Source organism: Misgurnus anguillicaudatus, chromosome 14 (genome assembly GCF_027580225.2).
Source record: "Misgurnus anguillicaudatus chromosome 14, ASM2758022v2, whole genome shotgun sequence".
In the NCBI taxonomy this organism is placed as follows: Eukaryota; Metazoa; Chordata; class Actinopteri; order Cypriniformes; family Cobitidae; genus Misgurnus; species Misgurnus anguillicaudatus.
Window position 1 is genome coordinate 245,418 of NC_073350.2, and position 21,038 is coordinate 266,455.

Below are 21,038 nucleotides of genomic sequence, written 5' to 3' on the forward strand. Positions count from 1 at the left end.
TTCAACCCCTGACATTGGCTTAAAGAACTATCTTCTATACATTACATTATTACTCCGCTTGCGGTTTAATCTTAGCTGCTGTACTCTACTACTTTTGTTGTCCACCGATTTTTCTGTTTTCTCATGCTTCTATTAATATTAAGCTGCTTTGAAACAATTGAACAATTGTGCTATATAAATAAAAATGAATCAAATTGAATGATTTGTCAGTGTTACTAACAATTCTATTCAGGGTGTTGTTAGGATGCTGTGTGGTTTTTAGGGCATTGCTAGACAAAAAAATACCACCAGATACATCAGACACAAAGCAATATAGACAGACACACACACACACACACACTGACAGATGTCTGTTTCAAATGCAGATAGTGTTGGCAGTACCTGTGAAGGAGAGAAGGGCAGGATTTTGACCGGTGTGCTTTTTGGGGTCATAGAGTCGTTGGGGTCTGGGGAAAGGGCGATGCGCCGACGACTGCGCCGATTCAAAATTGATGGTGGTGTTGCCCCGCCTGGTGAGATAGGGATGAGTTCTCCTTTACTGCCCTTGCTGAGCTCCTGCAGGGTGCTTCCCTCCAGCCGAAACTGCAGATGCTCTGAATTCTGATTTTCCTCTGGTAGGTCAAAGTCTGACATTGTACACCAGCCTTCAAGATCCTTATAAAAAGGAAACGGCAAATCATGAGAGAAAAGCACTTTGGATAAAGCACATCTAACTCATCAATCTTAGATAACACCATGGTGACATACAGTACTGTGCAAAAGCCTTAAGCCACCATGCCAGAATTTGATTTGTTGTTTTTGCAATGTTATAGTGACTAGGGATGTCCCGAACCAGTGCTGGATCGGTATCGGGGCCGATCCGGACATTTTTGGCTGGGTCGGACATCGGATCGAGGGCCGACAACATGACCGATCCAATTCCGATACTGTGTGTTAGCGTGGTTGTTACTGACAAGCAGGGCTTGACATTAACACCCGCCAAATGCAGGTAGATTTCGGCTGTGGCGGGTAAGACAGCAAATCCCACTAGCCACTTTGGCAGGCTGAAAGAGATATAAATTGCGTGCACACTCTCAGGGCAAGAGCGGAGAGAAATTCAGCGCATACTTGAATGCACAAGAAATCAAAGGAAACCTGCCAGCTGAGAGGTTTGCGCATCATTTTAATGTAGGCTACTTTGGGCAACAATAATTCCCTCATTTGTCATTAAAAGTCTTAAATCACTTTTAACAGAAAGCCTGATCAAACTTATTAAATGGACGGGTTGCAAGTTTACAAACATTGCAGGGTGCGCGTGCATCCAGGAGGCAGAAAGCCCGATTGGTGAGCTGATCCGCTACGGCAACAACCTTAATTATTGAAGCGTTCTTTATTGTTTGTATATAAATAAAACTTGATTTTAGTTGGATCTGTTTTTCTGTCTTTATCTTTGGAGTGTTACTGTGATACATGTATGAATTATAATGTTAGGCTAGTAGTCGCATCTACTGGTATGTTAACATCAGGCACCCAGCACTGACTCTGTTGGTACTATTTTTCACGCAACAACTTCTTGGCATTTTGACTTACAGACACAGCTACTAGCATACAACACAATGCACGTCTCTTCTTTCTGCCTCTCGGTTGCCCGAGCAACCAGTAAGTGACGTCGCCGTGCAACCCGTCTATACAATCTGCATAAACAAGTTGTCAGTAAAATTCATGTACATTTCTTCACGCTGTTGTTAATAAATATTTAAAGTGGTTGTTGAGGGGTTTTGTGTTTATCTTTACAGTTAACCTTCTACAACCCTGTTCCACTTTTAATATATTCATTCAAAGTTAATCTATTTATGCCTTACTAGCATGTTTTTCATGCACCTAAATATATGATACTGATATACCTGGTATATAGCTGTCAGGTTTAAAATACTTATGAACCTTAACAAAAATAAGACACACTCAGACCACGAATGGGGTAGTATATATTCTGCAGGGAGAACGCAGATTGAGATGTCTCATTAGGATACACTCAGACTGTCTCTGGATCTGAGCTTCTCTGCGGACTGTATTTATTTAGGTTTTAATCACTGGTTTGGTTCATTCCGAAGGTCGAACCTCACAGACCTTCACAATGGTAACAAAATCACACATTTTTCTAAGTCTAGAAGGATTGACTACATTCTACCAAAACAGAGATAGTAACTTTATTATGCAACTTGAATATGCAGTAATCAAAGGTCGTATGAAAACAAAAGAACATTCTACCCACTATTTCACCTTGGCAGTTTTTCTGAGTAGCTAGTGAGATTAATACATTCTTAAATCTAAGCCAATGATTATACATTCATAAATGGTAACATAAATTCGAAAATGTAATAAGAAATACATTTTCTCCAACAATGCCAGCTAATAAATGTTGTCTTAATTTGGGTGGTCAGACTGCATTTGAAACTCAATCTGCATCTAATTTAGCTAAACCAAGTAAATTTGCTCTAATTAAAGTCATTTTTAGGATGAAGTTTAATCATATAAAATGTATTTTACCAGCAACAAAATTGTGGACAGTGAAAATGCTTTGTGGCTAGTAACTTTGGAAAACAACTAGCCACTTTGGCTGTGACGCATAGTTCCAAACGCAGCACTGAAGCCTATTCATTTCAATGGCACCTGCTGGTAAATCGATGAAATTACCGTTTCTCTTTACATTTTCGGACATTTTATGAATATAGTCAACAGTGATATTTTATGAACTCTGCTGTAGGTAATGATTATCGTTATTAATAACTAGTAATGAGTTGTGTATAATGTGTGAATAATATAGATTTAATGGTTTAAAATTTTATTACTGGTGGACATCTACTTTATCCACACTATTCCTGACGTAAATGCGGGCGACGCCATCTTGAGCTCAGATGGGTAAAACTTCCGGTGAGCCACTACAGCTAATAGTAGTTCTATTGCGAGGGATACGAGTCTGCTGTTTTGACTGGCATTTTAATGCTTATTATGAAATCCAGGAAGACCGGCATAATTTGTGCAGTTAAGGCTCTTACAGACTACATGACTTTAAAACGTAGGTCCAAACTGTGCGGTTCACACTACATGACTTGCTCTCTGTGAAATCAGGAGTGTTCACGTTGTTGAGCAGTTCACACCACACGACACAACGCGAATGCCCCACAACAGGAGGTAACGCACTACACGAATTGAGAACAACTCTATCACCCAACGATTCTATCTTGTCTACAAACCACGTTCTGTCATGAAAAATCACGCGATAAAACAAACCGGAAATGATGCGAAACAACACGCGCGCCAGTAAACCCACAGAAGAAACAAGAAGGCGCGCAAAACTTTTGTTTGTATATATAGACTTCAGACAGAAATTAGTGCTGCAAACCGTTTGCGCGATGCAAAGCCGCAAAAGGAAAAACATTATAGAGATGTGATGTGGAGAGGTGGATCAGAACCACACCCGGACAGCAGGGATTAAATATTTGAAGTGAGTACAGCTTGTTTATATAGGAAATATAGCTGCATGCTTATGTTTGGCTATGATCACATTTAAAATATCAAAGTGTTGTCTACTGTGCTTAAAAGCTGTGTTTCTTGATTTAATTATCGTTCAAATAGAATAGGACAGGCTTCGCAAAACATGATTTGGAGAGCGTTTGTCTTTGACCCCGCGATTCTATGCAACAGGTTTGTGTGATTTCATTTTAAACGAATATGAACTGGATGTTGTCATAACGTTTTTTCTGTCTGGATATGTTTTTTTTTTACTTTTTTGTGTCATGCAGGTGACACGTTCAAGTTCATCAGGTTCAAGTCCAGGATGGGAGACCAGCACCATCTCACAAATAGTTTTGGATGTTCTGCTCTGTACCAGGTTATAAAGGACGATTTCTTGAAGGTAGAGTTATTACTACATACATACACAAACACACACACACACACACACACACACACACACACACACACACACACACACACACACATACATATACTACTTCATTTTAATTAAAGAACACCCATAACATTGTGGACATCAGCAGTTGACTGTCTTTTAATAAAAGTATTTTAGTAAAAAGTATTATTAGAAACAGGGATATAGTTCTAAAAAGCATAAGTAATTATATTTTTATGTCTATACATACCTGTATACATTAATTTCATAATTTTATCTGAGCTTACACTGTGTGTATATTAAAGTATTTTGTGTATAAACATGAATTATGTTAACTAACACAACAATAAATATAAAATTATTTCCAAACCTAATATTGTAATATTTGTTATTCTACATGTTGTTTAGTCCCTAGTTTATCTTTATACTTATTTATATGGATTACGTAAGAAGGGGTCTCATTTATAAAGCATGCACGCAAAGGTTGTGATCTATAAAAAAAACTTAATGGGAGAATGGGCTTGCATGGTGGGATCTGAAGATAATTCATGTACGCACACTTGCAGAAAGGGAACATTGCTTTGTCTGTCTTAATATTTTTTGCCGTATATCATTTTGGCTTTTGTGCATACGTAGACTTTTAGTAAGGATCCTACGCACAGTTTTATAAATGAGGCCCAAGGTGTTTGACTCACAAAAGCATGGCTATCCAACTTTGTTCTGCATATAACTATGCAAATAAATCCATTGTAAACTGTAGTCTTGAATATATAATAATTTAATCAGTGACATTTGGTGTGTCCTATTGTTTTAGACACCATCAACGGAAGGAGAGTGGCATACAATAGCCATGGACTTCGAAAGGAAGTGGCATTTATTGCTTTGGGGTACTTGCTACCACTCCAGCTGTAGCAGACTGCTGACCACAACATGGATGATGGGCAGTGGAAGAATCATGGGATGGGTGCTTTTCAACACCTCACATCGCAATTGTAGGGCAACAGCAAAAGTGCAACGCAATCTGATGCAGGACTACTTTGTCTCACCAGCGGGTAGTGTTTATTGGCAAGTTCATCACATTTTAAAAGGAACTGATGTAGAGTTATCCCTGCAAACAGCAGATTAAAGCCAGTTGTTGTCAGTTTAGGACATTCGTTTTCTTGTGTGTTCTAAAGTCCTGTATTTGTAAAGAACACAAATGTGGTTCCCTTATTCGTTGTTTTAAGTATTCTGTTTATTGTTGTGTTATTATTCAATTAATTTTAATTGCATACAAATCAAAAGGTGCAGAAATGTAACAAATAAAGGCAATCTGCATGTTGCAATTAAGTGCCTTATACTAACTTTATTTCTTGATCCACACTCATTATTCACAGAACATTAACAATGTTTCTATACTAGGGCGATTAAACATCAACATATCTGATCATGATCAAATTTATGGCGATTGTGATGATAAACTCTGGGCATTTTTACTCAATGTGGATTAATCTAACAGCCAATCACACACACAATTATATTACGATATTTATATATCACCCAGCTCTTGTTTAATTGTGTTAATGTGGCGCACTGCACGTGTTCTAACAATGTATATTTTGTCTGTCCACATAATATAGATTCAAATGTACTACATTGTACTACATTGTTTTCAAGTTGCACAAGATTAAATCGCCTGTTTTTGTAAAATATGACTCAATGTGTGTTATACTTTGTTGCATTAAATGTATTACTTTCGATAGACCATTTATTTCAGGAAACAGCTCTGGGAAATTCAATCTAAACCCTTTAACAAGTTTAATCCCCTATTGATAAATGTAATACATAGTAAAGTCAATAGTTTGTAAACAAAAACACATCGGGACCGCACATGTCATGTATGATATATGCATAGGGTAGGTTGTTCAGATGACAACATTGATCCGCTTCTGTCAGTCTCCTGGGCATTGAATATCATCACCATTATGCTTCTTTTGAGATGTGATAAGAGAACTGGGTCTTCAATATCCCTCAATTCCAAAGCCATGGTTCCCAAATAAAGTTAATGCGTTTGTGTTAATGCGTAATGTGTTTACGCATATCGTTACTTTTGTTATGTTTTAATGATTTTTTTAAGCAAATAATTTCATAAGCACATGTCTTATTTACTGTATAATATTTTCATAAAACGAAAACAATACTGAAAACATGTAATAGGAGTTTAATGTTTATTATGGTTTGTTTAAATAACTTACATTGTGTTGAATGAGAAGTATAAGTTACTGCTGCTGTCGGATCGCGTGAAGCTTGATGTGTAACATTAGCCATAAAAACTCAAACAAGTCGATTAAAAATTGCCGTTTAAAAAAAACTCACACCAGGGACAGTTGTGACATTTTAAAACCATCACCTGAAAAAGGTTAAAAACAAGAAGTCTCTGTATATTCCATGTATAAACACTCGACTGACTGTCTCACTGTAGAGATACGGCATGTCTCTGTGCTTTTATATTTGCGCATTGAAGACCCGTCACCCCCGAGGAACAACATGAAACGATTGAATATATCTTGATGTATCAGGACACTTCTTCATTTAATCCTCACTCTGTTTCATACATGAAATTATGACCGTAATCATCATGAAAAAGCCGGCTCTGTTTCAGTGACAGTACGCGCCGGAGGTCGCACCCATAATTCGCGCAAAGCGTCTTGGGGCGTAGGAATAGTGTGGATACTTATCTTTTTTTATATATTACAAGTAACACTAGGGGGCAACAGCGAGAAGCTAAATGCCTCATAAGAAAGTCACACTGCTTCACAATGCTGCTATGCGTTTCATTGTGTTTGGTAAGTAACACGAGGTATGTATCCTCGAAAATCATGTATAATTATATTAAAATTTAATATGTACTATAAATACAATTAAATATGAATTTAGTGTGTTTCTGTTATGTTTCAATTAGGGATGCACCGAATCCAGATTTTTTAGGTTCGAATCCGAAACCGAATACCGAATCCTACTCGCATCCTTATTCCATTAACACAGTAAAGCACATTAATAATAATAATAATAATAAACTTTATTTTCTATACCGCCTTTAAAGTGCACATCTCAAAGCGCTGTACAAAAACAATTAAAACAACAGAGATACAACACATAATAAAGATTAGAATTAAGAGACATTATACAATATAAAACAAAAATAAAAGCAATCAATCAATTAAAAGCTAACATAAAAAAATGAGTTTTAAGCTGAGATTTAAAAATACCAAAAGAATTTGCTTGCCTAATCTCAAATGGTAGAGAATTCCAGAGTTTCGGAGCTAATGAGGAAAAAGCCCTGTCTCCCATTAGTTTTAAACGAGTTGAGGGAACAGTTAAAAGACCAGTTTCTGAGGAACGAAGATCACGTTTTGGAGTGTATGGAATTAAAAGCTCTGTCAAGTATTGAGGCGCCAAACCATGCAATGCCTTATAAGTAAGCATCAAAATCTTAAAGTCCACCCTAAACCTAATGGGTAACCAGTGCAAAGACTCCAAAACAGGAGTAATATGTTCTCGTATATTAGTTCTAGTCAGGACTCTTGCAGCCGAATTTTGCAAAACCTGCATTCTGTTTAGGGTAGCTTTTGACACTCCAGCTAACAAGGCATTACAGTAATCAATACGAGAAAACACAAAAGTGTTAATCAATTTCTCAGCAGTATTAAAAGACAGCATAGGACGCAACCTGGCAATATTTCTAAGATGAAAGAATGAAATTTTTACAGTATTCAGAACATGAGGTTCAAACGTTAGATTGGCATCAAAAATCACTCCTAGATTCCTCAACCTAGTCCGAAACTCCACATTTGAACCATCAAGAGTTAATGTGCTTGGCTCTACTTTGCGTAGTTGGTGAGGTGAACCAACAAGCATAATCTCAGTCTTTTCACTATTAAGACAAAGAGAGTTTTCAGTCATCCATTCTTTCATCTTAAAAATACACTCAGAAAGAAAATTGACTGGCACAATTTCATTAGGTCTAAAATGAATGTAGATCTGTGTATCATCTGCATAGAAGTGAAATTTTAAACCAAGTGATCTCAAAAGTTGACCTAAAGGATAGACGTAAATATTAAAAAGAAGAGGGCCCAAAATTGACCCCTGAGGGACACCAGACTGCACAACATTAACCTCAGATCTAAAACCACCAATGGCTACAAACTGCTTCCGATCAAAAAGGTAAGACTTAAACCAATTCAGAACGATGTTAGAAACACCAAAAACTGTTTCAAGACGAGTAATTAAAATTGAGTGATCAACAGTGTCAAAAGCGGCACTGAGATCAAGTAGGATCAAAACTGAAAGACAGCCAGAGTCTGAAGCGATTAACAAGTCATTTGTCACCCTTACCAGAGCTGTTTCTGTACTATGTGATTTTCGAAAACCTGATTGCAAAGGCTCAAAGAGATTGTTCTCAGTTAAATGAGAAATCAACTGAGAAGAAACTACTCGTTCCATAAGTTTAGCAAAAAAAGGGAGATTAGATATGGGACGAAAATTTGTGAAGTTCTCATAGTCAATATTTGACTTTTTAGGCACTGGTGTAATAGCAGCAGTTTTAAAAGCCGCAGGTACAACCCCCGTACACAGGGAGTCATTTATAATACTCAAAAGAAAGGGACACAGTGAATCAAAACATGACTGAAACATACCAAATGGTATGGGATCTAATAGAGAGGTGGCTGCTTTCATTTTTGAAACCTCTGCTAACAGAGAGTCTGAATCAATTGTACAGAATTTAGACCACTTAGTACCAGAGAAGGAAGGAATAAAATCAGAAGACATTAAAGTAGAATTACAAAAACCTCTACGAATGTTTTCAACTTTGGTGACAAAAGAGTCCAGAAACCTGTTACAGAGATGATCAGAAGCAGTAACATGAGTGACAGTTTTATGATTCAGTAATTTGTTAATGGAGTTAAAAAGTTGTCTAGGATTACTCTGACTGTCATTGATCATCTTAGAAAAGTAGTCAGATCTGGCAGAAACAATTCCAGCCTTGTAGTCTTGTAGGCAGTCTTTCCATATCTCGTAATGAACAGTCAGACCAGAGAAACGCCACCTACGCTCCATTTTACGACAAGATGTTTTCATCATACGCAAGTCATCATTATACCATGGAGCAGGGCGCATGAATGAAACAGAGCGTGATTTTAGAGGAGCAAATAAATCCAGGCCAGATAGGAGAGCCGAGTTTAACATAGAGACCCTTTTCTCCAGAGGGTCAGATGGAGTAAAACAACTTAATGAAGAATCAATAAAAACAGAGAGATCATAAGGATCAACCGATCTCCATTTCCGGTAAGTCATAATACGTGAAGAAACAGTGTTTGTGACAGGTATATGCATATCAAAAAAGACTGCCAGATGATCAGACAATCCTAAGTCAATAGTAGACAACCTAGACACAAAAGACCCATTTGATATCACTAGGTCTAAAATATGTCCTTTGTTATGTGTAGTACAGTCAACAAATTGATTTAAATCGAAGCACTCCAGCAAGGACGAGAAATCCTTTGTTAATGCACAATCTTTTTTGTCCATATGGATGTTAAAATCCCCTAATAAAAGGATTTTCTGAAATTTAAGGCACATATACGACAGCAAATCCGCAAACTCAGTTAAAAAGTCTTTGTTTGCTTTAGGTGGCCGGTAGACTGTAGCTACGGCAGTTGAGTGACAATCAGAAACAGTTAAAACAAGACATTCAAAAGAGGAGAACACTGGAACAGCAACGGGTCTTAGATTGTATTTCTGATTGTATAGAACAATAATGCCACCACCTCTAGTGCCAGTGGATCGCGGGAGATCCAATAAACCATAACCTGCAGGAGTGAGTTCATTAAAGAGAAGACCGTCCGAATGTTTGTGCCATGTCTCGACTATACTTAGAAAGTCAAGTTTTTCTTCTAAAATAATGTCAGATAAAGCCACCGCTTTATTGTTGACAGAGCGTGCGTTAAAACATGCAGATTTTAACAGGCACGGGGATTCCAAAACCTTCCGTGAATGCTCTTTGCATGTAATCATAGTCAAGTTGTTAAAATTAATTCCAGCAGGTTTATACACCGGACTGTGAGGTTTACGAAGAAATGCAGGGTAGGAAACAGCATCAGATGAGGAACAGATAACGCTACGCCTTGAAGAGCGATGTAAATAGCGCTTTCGCCGGAGTATTCCAGCATCATCACAGTTAGTATAGTTATCATGTGCCAGGTAAAAGTTCTGTTTCAATTTCAACAGTTGGCAAATAGAATACCTTAACGCCATACGGGAATCCACACTAATAGCAGCCTCGCAGAAGTGAAGATCCAGAGGAGGGCACCGGGAAAGTTTGTTCCAACAGCAGACGTTCAAAATTAGTAACAAGCCAACAGGTGAAACTAAAACACACATCGTAATCCAGTGGATAGGAATGTAACTCCAGTGTACGTAATCCAGTGATTCGAAGGGTAACTCAGTCTTTTAAACTTCCTCAGACTTTAAAAGCTCCAAAACCGTAGCTTACTATTTGGAAGCAAATAAATAAACAAACAAACAAACGGGAGCGAGGAGCGGCAGCCAAACGCGCCAGCGTTCCCCCGTCAACCCGGAAGTCATTTATTAATGAAGTAAACAACGTCCACAGCAGTGTATTTTTCATTTTATTTAATTTTAACTGTACATTATGCCAGCATGACAAGTTGGAAAACTATTTTGACAATTACCATAAGCCTATGCATAATAAAAGCGATGCGTTGCGACACGCTCGTTTTTCCAATAAGCAAGCAGCTCCGCGCTGAAAACTATATACTTTGAGTTAGAAGCTCCGCTCTTCAATGTCACAGTCTTCACACGGCCGTCCAATTACAGTGGAGGAGGGGCAGGACATTACCACAGCAACCAACCGGCTCACAGCTGAAGGATCACTGCGACCAAGCGCTCGGCTGAGAAACAGCTGGCATTTGGCGTCCTCAAGGCGTTTTTAGCCGTGTTTAAAAGTTTTGGTGTGTCCAGCCTCTAAGGCTCACCGAAAGAAAAAGCTCATCTCCACGTCAGCACCCGATGTGTGTAATCAACGGCCGCGTGACGTCGACCAGCGTAGCGCATGCCTAGGGTTCGGTGGAAAAAAAATCTAGGATTCGGCCGAACCCGAACCCCGTCAAAAAGCCCAGTATTCGGCCGAATCCGAATCCTGGATTCGGTGCATCCCTAGTTTCAATGTTACAAATAACCGCGTTGGCGATCTTTTTTGTGATTTTAATGTAGTAAAAGTGTAGGAATTATGTTTTTAGCAGATCGATAGCCATTTATATGTCCATATTTTTAAACTGTGTTGCTGTAGTTGCTATAGATAACCACAGTTATCTTTGGGTCACCATTAACTGTTTATCGTTACTGATTTACTGTATTTCCATCACTCCCTGGTAAAAAAAAACGTTATAAACATAGTAGCCTAAGTATAGTGATCAATTCACATTACAAGCTAATATTTATCTAAAATAGCTGAAAACCTATGCAAACAGATTGACAGCCCTGCTTGGTGTGGAACTGTAGAACGTTACATGAATCACGTGACCGCACGGCGGCGAGATCAAAGCTTTCGTCTAATTTAAGACTTTTTAAGACCTTTTTAAGACCATAATGCATGAAATTTAAGACCTATATCACGACAATGAAGTCCAATTTTATAGTCCAGTGTACATGTATCCATGTGGGTTTTTTTTAGAACCTTTTATCTTTCATGACAAAAAACAAGATGTCTTTTCTAGGGGTGTGACAAGACACGAGAAGATTGGGTTTGCGAGAATAATATCAGCCAAGATGTTTACACTTTGCTGATATTAAGGTGAAGTTTTTCACCTTAAACATCATACAAGGTTTTAAGAAGTCCCCAATGACAAAATATATGAAGAAAAATAGCATTTTAATGAACTAAAATCACATTATTATCAAAAATGAACACATGGTTTTATGTAACAACAATGTTAAAATATTAGGTCTGGTTACCCAGTTTAGATGAATCCAGGACAAGGACTTATTAGGGCCCGAGCACCGAGGAGCAGGCCAGAATGGCCTGCACCGAAAGGTGCGAAGCCCTATTGATTTTGCTCGGATTATTATTAGGGCCCGAGCACCGAGGAGCAGGCCAGAATGGCCTGCACCGAAAGGTGCGAAGCCCTATTGTTTTTGCTCGGATTATTATTAGGGCCCGAGCACCGAGGAGCAGGCCAGAATGGCCTGCACCGAAAGGTGCGAAGCCCTATTGTTTTTGCTCGGATTATTATTTTTTTTATTATTTTTTTTATTATTATTATTATTTTTTTTTAACACTTTTGGGCACTTTGGGTGCCTAAACATACTCGAAAAGTCTTGAAATTTTGCACAGACGTCAGAGTCGTCGGCCATCAGGTCCGGGCAAAGGCTGGACCACGGGCGTGGCAAGGGAGCTCTGTAGCGCCCCCTGTAATGCAAAAACAAACATTGGGGCACAGATCGGGCAAAAATGTACGCACATGTTCGAGAGTTGGTACGCATATAGATCTCATCAACCCGAACAACTTTCGCCCTCTAACATTTAAGCTCCGCCCAACAGGAAGTCAGCTATTTTGGATTTTTTAAAAAATGCATGCAGTGAACTTTTAAATACTCCTCCTAGAGGATGAATGCGATTGACACCAAAAGTGGTGAAAATGATGTCGAGACATTGGACTTGCTAAATTGCGAAGGGATTTTTGATATCTCGAACGGTTCCGCCATGGCGAGGCGACGAATTCATGGCGAATTCAGAGAAACAGGAAGTGTCTAATATCTGAGGCAAAAAATATCTTATTGTGATGACACGCGGGATGTTTGTTCGTCTAAAGATTCCGATCGCATCGATGTGCCTATTGTGACTCCCGGGTATAGCGCCACCACCAGGCGCCAGGAAGTGTGTCAGTCACAAAGGTGATTTTTTTTCACAGTTCCATGCGATGTTCTTTTAAATACTCCTTCTAGGATTTTCATGCGATTGTTACCAAAAGTGGTCAACATGATGCCGAGACATTGTAGATGATAAATTGTGAAGGGATTTTTGATATCTCAAACGCTGTTCCCATGGCAACCTGTCAAACTTTACTTTCGTTTTTAAGGCATATTTAAACCTTACATCTGCATGCGGTAAACTTTTAAATACTCCTCCTGAGGAAATAATGTGATTGACTCCAGAAGTGGTCAACATAATGGTGAGACATTGTAGATGATAAATTGCGAAGGGATTTTTGATATCTCAAACGCTGTTCCCATGGCAACGCGTCAAACTTTGCTTTCACTTTCCAGCATATTTAAGGCTGACTGTTACATGCTGTGAACCTTTAAATACTCCTCGTATGGGATTCATGCGATTGACACGAGAAGTGGTCAACATGATGCAGAGACATTGTAGATGATAAATTGCGAAGGAATTTTTGACATCTCGAACGCTGTTCCCATGGCAACGCGTCAAACGTTACTTTAATTTCAGGCATGTTTAAGGCTCTTGGCGTGCTTAGTTGAACTTTATATTTGGCACACACATTAGAGTTTTCGGCTGTTAAGTGTTGACAAAAACGTCAGATAAAGGCGTGTCTATTTAGTGGCTGACTAGCACCCCCGTTTGTCTAAAATATGGGGTTTCTTTTACCTACAGTACCTAAATGGGTCAGTAGCAACATGAAATAGTCCACTGATATTTACCCACTTGATGCACATGCCCACCGTGCATCGTTTTCTCAGAGGCACCGTGTTGCGGTAAAAAAACGTGCGAGGGCCCGCCATTGCTGCTTGCAGCTATATTTTTTATTATTTTATTTTTTTTTATTATTTTTTTCAACACTTTTGGGAATTTTGAGTGCCTTAACATACTCGAAAACTCTTGAAATTTGGCACAGACGTCAGAGTCGTCCGTCATCGCAGAAAACCAAAGGCTGGAACACGGGCGTGGCAGGGGGGCTCTGTAGCGCCCCCTGTAATGAAAAAAAAAACATTGGTGCACAGATCGGACAAACATGTACGCACATGTACGAAAGTTGGTACGCATATAGATCTCATCGACCCGAACAACTTTCGTACTCTAACATATTAGCTCCGCCCAACAGGAAGTCGGCCATTTTGGATTGTTTAAAAAATGCATGCGGTGAACTTTTAAATACTCCTCCTAGTGGATTAATGGGATTGACACCAAACGTGGTGATCATGAAGCTGAGACATTGTACTTGCTAAATTGCGAAGGGATTTTTGATATCTCGAACGGTGTTGCCATGGCGAAGCGGCAAAGTCATGGCGAAATCAGAGAAACAGAAAGTGTCTAATATCTAAGGCAAAAAATGTCTTATAGTGATGACACGCGGGGTATTTGTTCGTCTGAAGATTCCGATCGCATCGATGTGCCTATTGTAAGTCTCGGGTATAGCGCCACCACCAGACGCCAGGAAGTGTTGCAGTCACAAAGGTTGATTTTTTTGACAGTTCCATGTGATGTTCTTTTAAATACTCCTCCTAGAATGTTTATGCGATTGACACCAAAAGTGGTCAACATGATGCCAAGACATAGTAGATGATAAATTGCGAAGGGATTTTTGATATTTCGAACGTTGTTCCCATGACAACGCGTCAAACTTTACTTTCATTTTAAAGGCATATTTAAGCCCTTCAGTTGCATGCATTGAACTATTCAATACTCCTTCTAGGCTATTCATGCGATTGACACCAAACGTGGTCAACATGATGCTGAGACATTGGAGATGATAAAATGCGAAGGGATTTTTGACATCTCGAACGCTGTTGCCATGGCAACGCATCAAAGTTTACTATTATTTCAGGAATATTTAAGCCTCTTGGCATGCTTAGATTAACTTCAAATTTGGCACACACATCAGAGTTGTCAACTGTTAAGTGTTGACAAACAGGTCAGACATAGGTGTGCCTCTTAAGTCGCTCACTAGTGCCCCCGTTTGTCCAAAATGTGAGGTTTCTTTTACCTACAGTCCCCAATTGGGTCAGTAACAACATAAATAGTCCACCGATATTTACCCACTTGATGCACTTGCCCACCGTGCATCGTTTTCTCGGAGGCACCGTGTAGCGGTAAAAATACGTGCGAGGGCCCGCCATCGCTGCTTGCAGCTATATTTTATATTAGGACTTTTAAGGAGTTTTTAAAAATATAACTTCCAAAATACTTTACTGGTGTGCATCTTGAAACAAAACAATGGCAGGGAAATATTTTATGGCAAAAATAGAAATAGTTAAATTGCTGAGACATTGGCAGTCTAATGCACAGGATATGCAAGCAGTGGGCTTTCATGCATGACAGAGTAAAAGACCACAGCATTAAATTCTTATATATCCTATCATACTTAGATATTTACATGGACAAAGTAAACAACTTAGAATTAAACAAAGCTTTGAATGTTTTAATTCAGAACTGTTAGAATTAATCAGCAAAGTATTACCTTTGTGCAAACAAGACAGGCTTCGTTTTATTTTAAAGGCCACGATGTTTGAAAAACGCGTTGGAAAAGGAGACGGGCCGACTACCAAAACACACTTATAGCCAATAAAATCAAATCAAATGCCGGGTTGCGTATGTGTGGGGCGGGTCTATCAACAGAAGGTCTAGATTCTATTGGGGTAGGGACGTGTTTGTTTAGGCATAAGAAAAAAATTTGTTTGGTTCCGGTTTCCGACCGACCCTGCCAATTTATGTGCGACCCAAATTTATTTTATGAGCTTGGGGAAGAAATAATACACATTAAATAAATACACAAAAACTTTGATGCGAACTATAATTTACCTTTTAGTACAGCACCGTTTTTGGAAAGCACGCGATGCAACGTCCTCTATCAATGCTAAAAACAAGGCAGCTATACGGTCGTTAACACAATCGTTCACACATCGTTTTCGTCACTTACAAAAGCACTGGTAACTTTTGTTGTGCATTCGAGATGCTTTTTCGTGCACAGCAACGTAATCTTTTGCGCCCGCCGAAAGTTGTAACTTACAGACCAAAAAAGACGAGCTGAACAACGATATGCAAGTGGGCTTTTCTCTTCCAGAGAGGACAAACCAAGGCTCATTTTTGCGGACAGTAAGTGAATTATAATATTTGAATTTATGGTATTATGACCAGGGCTTGACATTAACACCCGCCAAATGCGGGTAGATTTCGGCCGTGGCGAGTAAGACAGCCAATCCCACTAGCCACTTTGCCAGGTTGAATATAATTTTTTAATTGTAGTTTTCTTAAAAGTTATGCGAAATGATAAACAATACGCAATGCGACAACTCCCATGAGCACTCTGCACCCAGCGCAACGCAAAGAGACCGTTTGTTGAGAGACGCGCAGGCGATCAGCGGGGCGTTGCGGACCAAAGCGTCACCTTACAGAGAGCGCGCAAGAGCTGATGGATTTGCGAAATGCACCAGAGGACGCAGTCTGAGCGCATATACACTTCGGGAAAGATAAAACAATTGCATGGAAGTGATTGATTAGATATAAATTGCGTGCACACTCTCAGTGCAAGAGCGAAGAGAAATTCAGCGCATACCTAAATGCACACGAAATCAAAGAAAACCCGCCAGCTGAGAGGTTTGCGCATCATTTTAATGTTACAATAATGCCCTCTCAACATTTGTCATTAAAAAGTCTTAAATCACTTTTATCAGTAACCATGATCAAGCTTATAAAATACAAATGCATAAACTAGCTGACAGTAAAATTCATGTACATTTCTTGACAGTATTTACTGCTGTTGTTAATAAATATTTAAAGTGGTTGTCGATGGTTTTTGTGTTTATCTTTTCAGTTTAGAATTAGTGTTTCTTCTACACCCCTGCTCTACTTTTAATATATTCATTCAAAGTTAATCTATTTATGCCTTACTTACACTAGCATGTTTTTCATGCACCTAAATATATGATATGATCTATACTGATATACCAGCTATATACCAGCTAATAAATGTTGACTTAATTTGGGTAGTCAGACTGCATTTGAAATTCAGTCTGCATCTAATTTAGCATGTAAATTTGCTCGAATTAAAGTCATTTTAGGATGCCAAAGTCAAGTTTAATCATATAAAATTGATTTTACCAGCAACAAAAATTTGGCCAGTGAAAATGCTGAGTGGCTAGTAACTTTGAAAAACTAGCCACTTTGGGTGGTGAGCAAAAAAGTTAATGTCAAATCCTGATTATGACAAAAGAGATAATCCGTGGAGACGTGCTGCGCTGCGTGAGACAAACATGCAATATAGCCAAAGTCACCTCATATATCCGCTATTCAATTTAAAAATGTAACAATTTCCTACTTATCCCTTGCTGCCACTGAAAAAAAATAAAAATAAAATAAAATCCCTACCGACCCATCACCTAAACTGACAACCAACCAGAACCAAACTTTTTTTTTTATGCCTTAGGTGATGTCAAATATCAACATTGGCTTTCAAACATCATGGACTCCGCCTTTAATACATTTTTTTGTGTGTATTTGGATTAATGTGGTTTTACTTATTTATTTGTATAATTGAGAATGAAACCATGAGTAAATGAAATAGAGTGTGTTAGACATATTATCAGATCCACCCTCCGGAGCGCTAATGCACCTATAAGCTGGATTTCAACCGCCGTTAAAAGAGAATTGATTTAGTTTTTCGAAGCAGTTCGAAACACCACACACGCTGGCGACCCCTGCTGGTCAAAATAGTGTAAAAGCAGATATGTCCAAAAATGTTACAACAGCAAGATTTGTATTAAAATATGTTTTAAAAAATGATTTAACTTAATTAAGACATAGTTAAAAGTCTATTATGTGTTTTTAGTTTTATTTAGGGCAAACAAATCATTAAAACTAACTAACCTTTTAATTATGCACATTTTTGTCATTAAATCTGTCTATAAACAAAAAGTAGACAAAATTGCAGTGTTATTTGTCAGAAGGATAAATGTTTTATGAACTTTCATAATAAAACTGACCCGAGTTCACCGAAACATATTAGACAGTGGTCATGTGATCAACTCCCCCTAGTGGTGAACCATCGGATTTTCGAAAGGTTTCGAAACAGTTATGACGTAATGAAGCCTCGTTTCCTTAAATCACGTGACTTGGGCCAGTTTAAAACAAGCTCCGAACCACTGATTCGAAACAAAAGATTCATAAATGTTTCGAATCCTCATGAAGCAGTGCTTCGAAAACGACCATCATTACCGTACGCTAACTGTTCTGTACCATGGAGCAAAATCAGGATTAAGTAACCAAATTTCATTAAATGTGTACTTCCCCCATAGCTAAAACTCACACTTTTCTCCATTTGCTTATACCTGGTCCACGCACTTTAGCGAACTCCCCGCAAACGTGTGCTTTAGTAGATTCCACTTATTCAGTTTTGCTTGGCACATGACGAACATGTATAAAACAGTTACAATGTTCTTGGCAGTGTGGGTTGGACAACATTTTAAGACCTTTGAAACGCGGATTTAAAGGGACACAAGGCAAGTCTGAGTATTATTTCTCTACTAGCTCCCCCTCGTGTCTGGGAGTAAATGCTTTCTATATCTGAGACTTGACGAGACTGAAGGACACCGGGTCTGATACAGCGAACTTGCAAGTGGGGTATTCTTCCTACAGACAATAGGGGCGGGCGAGAGAGTCTTCATTCGTCATGTAATGAGTCATTTAACCATATACAGACTTACGAAGATGATTTATTAACATAAAAATGCTGCCTTGTGTCTCTTTAAGACATTTTAATGCTAATTAAGGCCTTATTTTCATACTACAGAATTTAAGACTTTTTAAGGATCCGCGGACACCCTGTTAAAAGTATATTTACAGGACATTCACAAATTCAGGAAACTGAGGAAAAACAGCAGATCCACCACTGCAGTGAATAAACTGTATGAGTGTGCGCTGGCTCGCACAGCAACGTGACGCTCTTGACATCCATTTATCAGCATGAATAGCTCGTATATGTATAACACACGCGTGATCACTGAACTAAGTTTTCTTTTTTGTTTAAGTGAACATAAACAGCTGGATGTTATTAAATGTATACTGAAACTTAAAGCAGTCTGTCTTAGGTCTTACATGACAGTAGCCTGCTGCTGCTTTCTGTGTCAGAAATGTGTTGATTTCAAAACAAATATATTAACATTTCATACAGATGCCTGAACATTAAAACAAGATTTTAGCATTTGTATTTGTCATGTTCTGAATAAAAAGTAGTTTAAAACTATTATTAACTGTCTGGTTGTTACAATTTTCATTCAGGAGCAAAAATCTGACAGGAATAAAGATTTGTTATTTATCATGATAATTATCGATATCGACTGATATGGAAAACATTTTCTTGATAATTTTTTTGGCCACACCGCCCAGCCCTACCTATGACTAGAGATGGGTACCGAAACCCGGTATTAAACTGGCCCCGGTGCTAAATTATGAAAGACTGCTTTCGGTCCTTTATTATGAAAGTTCATAAAACATTTATCCTTCTGACAAATAACACTGCAATTTTGTCTACTTTTTGTTTATAGACAGATTTAATGACAAAAATGTGCATAATTAAAAGGTTAGTTAGTTTTAATGATTTGTTTGCCCTAAATAAAACTAAAAACACATAATAGACTTTTAACTATGTCTTAATTAAGTAAAAAAAAAATTTTAAACATATTTTAATACAAATCTTGCTGTTGTAACATTTTTGGACATATCTGCTTTTACACTATTTTGACCAGCAGGGGTCGCCAGCGTGTGTGGTGTTTCGAACTGCTTCGAAAAACTAAATCAATTCTCTTTTAACGGCGGTTGAAATCCAGCTTATAGGTGCATTAGCGCCCTCTTTGCTCCGGAGGGTGGATCTGATAATAGGTCTAACACACTCTATTTCCTTTACTCATGGTTTCATTCTCAATTATACAAATATATAAGTAAAACCACATTAATCCAAATACACACAAAAAAATTTATTAAAGGCGGAGTCCATGATGTTTGAAAGCCAATGTTGATATTTGAAATCACCTAAACAAACACGTCCCTACCCCAATAGAATCTGGACCTTCTGTTGATAGACCCGACCCACACATACGCAATTTGATTTGATTTTATTGGCTATAAGTGTGTTTTGGTAGTCGGCCCGTCTCCTTTTCCAACGCGTTTTTCAAACATCGTGGCCTTTAAAATAAAACGAAGCCTGTCCTGTTTGCACAAAGGTAATACTTTGCTGATTAATTCTAACAGTTCTGAATTAAAACATTTAAAGCTTTGTTTAATTCTAAGTTGTTTACTCTGTCTATGTAAATATCTAAGTATGATAGGATATATAAGAATTTAATGGTGTGGTCTTTTACTCTGAGACTGGAGAAAAAATAAAAATGTATTATGTATTCTTGCTTAATAATGTTTTTTTGCCCATTTGATCATATTAATTTTAGATCATATTAAGTAAGGGTGGGTGATAAACCGGTATGATAGTAATTACCGGTATTGTGTCACGATATGGATTTTGCAAAACCGTTCATACCGGCGTTACATATTTTAAATTCTATTTTTGGACTTATCAGGGTTCCCGCGGGGTGTTAAAAAACTAACATTCAGAAAGTTATATCTAAGGCCTTAAAACGCCCAAATCTTCATCTTTAAATTTAACTTTCTGAATGTTATTTTTTTAAGACCCCGCGGGAGTTTACCCAAATCTTAAAAGTCAAAGTTGTTTTACTTTTATTTGTATGACCATAATTTAAGGTAATTTAAGGTAATGCAAGATGCAAGCTCATCACGCGTATCATGCCATTACCGGCACGGGTTTACGCAGGGCAGCAAGAAAGAGACATTAAACTTTAAACATTCTACTTGAGGTTTTTTTGGACATCCCTTTGGAATCAGTGCAATCATATCATCAATTCATAAGGTATAAATATAAGTGCAGCGCTTATGAGTGTTCAAACACTGCTGACCCCTCAGCTGTCAATCTGCCGACCCTCACAAAGTTTCACATTAAATGATAATATATTTGTCCAATCATGGTTTGATTTTATTTTTATTTTTTTGATTTTTATTGTTAAACAGGAAAAGATTAAAGCAATCGAGCCTGACTCAGTATAAAACTGGTTTTCAACAGGTTCCTGC

At 38.1% G+C, this 21,038-nt stretch overlaps 1 protein-coding gene and 1 long non-coding RNA gene across 3 annotated transcripts in view; one reads left to right on the forward strand and one right to left on the reverse strand.

Moving 5' to 3' along the window:
• The window catches only part of mybl2b (v-myb avian myeloblastosis viral oncogene homolog-like 2b), a 77,509-nt gene that overhangs the window by 33,334 nt on the left and 23,137 nt on the right, over positions 1 to 21,038 (reverse strand). Inside the window, exon 8 of the mRNA XM_055184019.2 lies at positions 382 to 654. Within this exon, the coding sequence (XP_055039994.2) occupies positions 382 to 654 (273 nt within the window). The remainder of the gene's footprint in view (positions 1 to 381; positions 655 to 21,038) is intronic.
• Positions 2,963 to 5,386, forward strand: LOC129427496 (uncharacterized). Of its 2 annotated transcripts, XR_012373080.1 has the most exons (4): positions 2,963 to 3,484; positions 3,616 to 3,684; positions 3,783 to 3,895; positions 4,704 to 5,386. It is a non-coding gene; the product is annotated as an uncharacterized lncRNA (long non-coding RNA). The 2 variants fall into 2 exon arrangements; XR_012373079.1 differs by lacking the exon at positions 2,963 to 3,484 and having other exon boundaries at positions 3,491 to 3,684.